Here is a 1,975-nt window from a genome sequence, read left to right as displayed (position 1 = left end):
GGGATCTTCCCGGACCGGGGCACGAACCCGCATCCCCTGCATCGGCAGGCGGACTCTCAACCAACTGCACCACCAGGGAAGCCCTAAAGTATTTTTTAATTAAGTTATGCACATTATTTTTTTTAGACATAATCTTATTGCCCAGTTAACAGACTACAGTAAAGTGTAAACATAACTTTTATATGCACTGAGAAACCAAAAAAAATTCTTGTGACTCACTTTATTGTGATATTCACTTTATGGCAGTGGTCTGGAAATGAACCTGCAATATCTCTGAGGTACGTCTGTATATTTTAGACCTAAAAGGATCTTAACACGCAGCCAAATTTCCATTTTTTACAGGTGAAAAAACTGAGGACTTCAGGGAGAGTATGTAACTTATTTGGAGTTACATAATTATTGATTTTGTCCATTTCATGTTTTTTCTAGAATGTAGTCTAAGAGCACTGAATCGAATACTACATGATGAAATTCTTAATAAACCTATGGAAACACTTAAACTTGCTATTCCATCAGGGATATATACTCTTCAGAATAATTTACTCTATGTGGCACTGTCAAATCTAGATGCAGCTACTTACCAGGTATTTAAAATACATTTCTAGTAGTGTTTCTAAGAAAGAAAGAAACAAACAATAATATTAGCTGTTTTCTTTTTCAGGTCACATATCAGTTGAAAATTCTTACGACTGCATTATTTTCTGTGTCGATGCTTAGTAAAAAATTAGGTGTGTACCAGTGGCTCTCCCTAGTAATTTTGATGACAGGAGTTGCTTTTGTACAGGTAACTATTCAAGATAAGTATAACTTTTACTTTTATCACAGTTTCAGAACCTCATTTTGGAAAATATGGTTCTGTTATTTGTTGAAGAAAATTAATGCTTATTCTTACAACTGACTTTTTGAGGGCTTCCTTTGAGCAAGATACTACATTGGGACTGTAAATGACACAAATCAAATTATCCAACATAAAGAAATGAAGTCTATTTAGGGAAATAAGACACTGTATGTAAAACAAAGCTGTTTTTTACTGAGTATCTGGACATTTGAGATCAACCACTCCCTTCCTGTTGTCTCTCAGCTTCCTTGATACCACTCGCTCCTGGTTCTTTTCACATCTTTCTAATGATTCCTTATTGGTTTCCTTCCTGGGGTCCTCTTTCTTGATAGTCCCATTAGATATTGTGTTGTTGATAGGCTTGTTATTTCTCTTAAATTATTTCCTTACTTTTGGAGATTTCATTCTTTCTGAAGGTTTTTATTAACACATATGCTGATAGCTTCTTGGTCTGTGTCATCAGCTCTGGTTATAACCTCTAGTTTCAGATTTATATATATAAAAGCACATTGGACATCTTTGTTTGGTTGTTCAATAGGCCTTATAAACTCAGTGTATCCAAAGCTGCACTTTACCTTTTCCCCACCAAACCTGTTCCTTATTTCTGTTTTTTCCAGTCATGATTTACTTAGCCTGAGAGTTGTCCTAGACTCTTCCTTTAGCCTGTACATCCAGTCAATCACTAAGACTTTCTGATTCTGCTTTCTAATACTTCTTGATTCTGTCCTTGTCTGTCTCTAGCACTTCCACATTTCACGCCTTCTTTGTGTCTCAAGTAATCTTTTGCCTCCTAATTGATTTTTTTTTTTAACTTCTGTCTTACAATTCAGCCTCCACTTAGTCACCACTGTTCTCTATCTAAAAGAAATCCAATCATGTCAATCTCCTGCCATCCAAAGCCCCCCTCCCCTACAATCACTTTCCTCAGAGTGTGGTATGTATATTTTGAATAAATATGTCTAATAGTTATTTAAGTGGTTATTAGAAAAATATAATTGGCATATCAAACCCATATTTTCATAGATTCTGCTTAAGGTAAGGTAAAGTCGGTATTCAGTTTTTAAAAGTGAGGTATTTTAGGGCTTCCCTGGTGGCGCAGTGGTTGAGAATCTGCCTGCTAATGCAGGGGACATGGGT

At 35.9% G+C, this 1,975-nt stretch overlaps 1 protein-coding gene across 1 annotated transcript; it reads left to right on the top strand.

Annotated features, from left to right (window-relative positions):
• Window positions 1–429: 429 nt before the first annotated feature.
• Window positions 430–784, top strand: LOC103087801 (UDP-N-acetylglucosamine transporter-like; the record flags this gene model as incomplete). The annotated part of the gene is made up of 2 exons (XM_007469235.1): window positions 430–584; window positions 662–784. Coding segments are annotated over 2 exons (278 nt in total), but the record flags the coding sequence as incomplete, so codon positions are not given.
• Window positions 785–1,975: the final 1,191 nt, after the last annotated feature.

Source organism: Lipotes vexillifer, unplaced genomic scaffold (genome assembly GCF_000442215.2).
Source record: "Lipotes vexillifer unplaced genomic scaffold, Lipotes_vexillifer_v1.1 C26864569, whole genome shotgun sequence".
NCBI lineage: Eukaryota > Metazoa > Chordata > Mammalia > Artiodactyla > Lipotidae > Lipotes > Lipotes vexillifer.
This window is presented reverse-complemented; position numbering and strand designations above follow the sequence as displayed.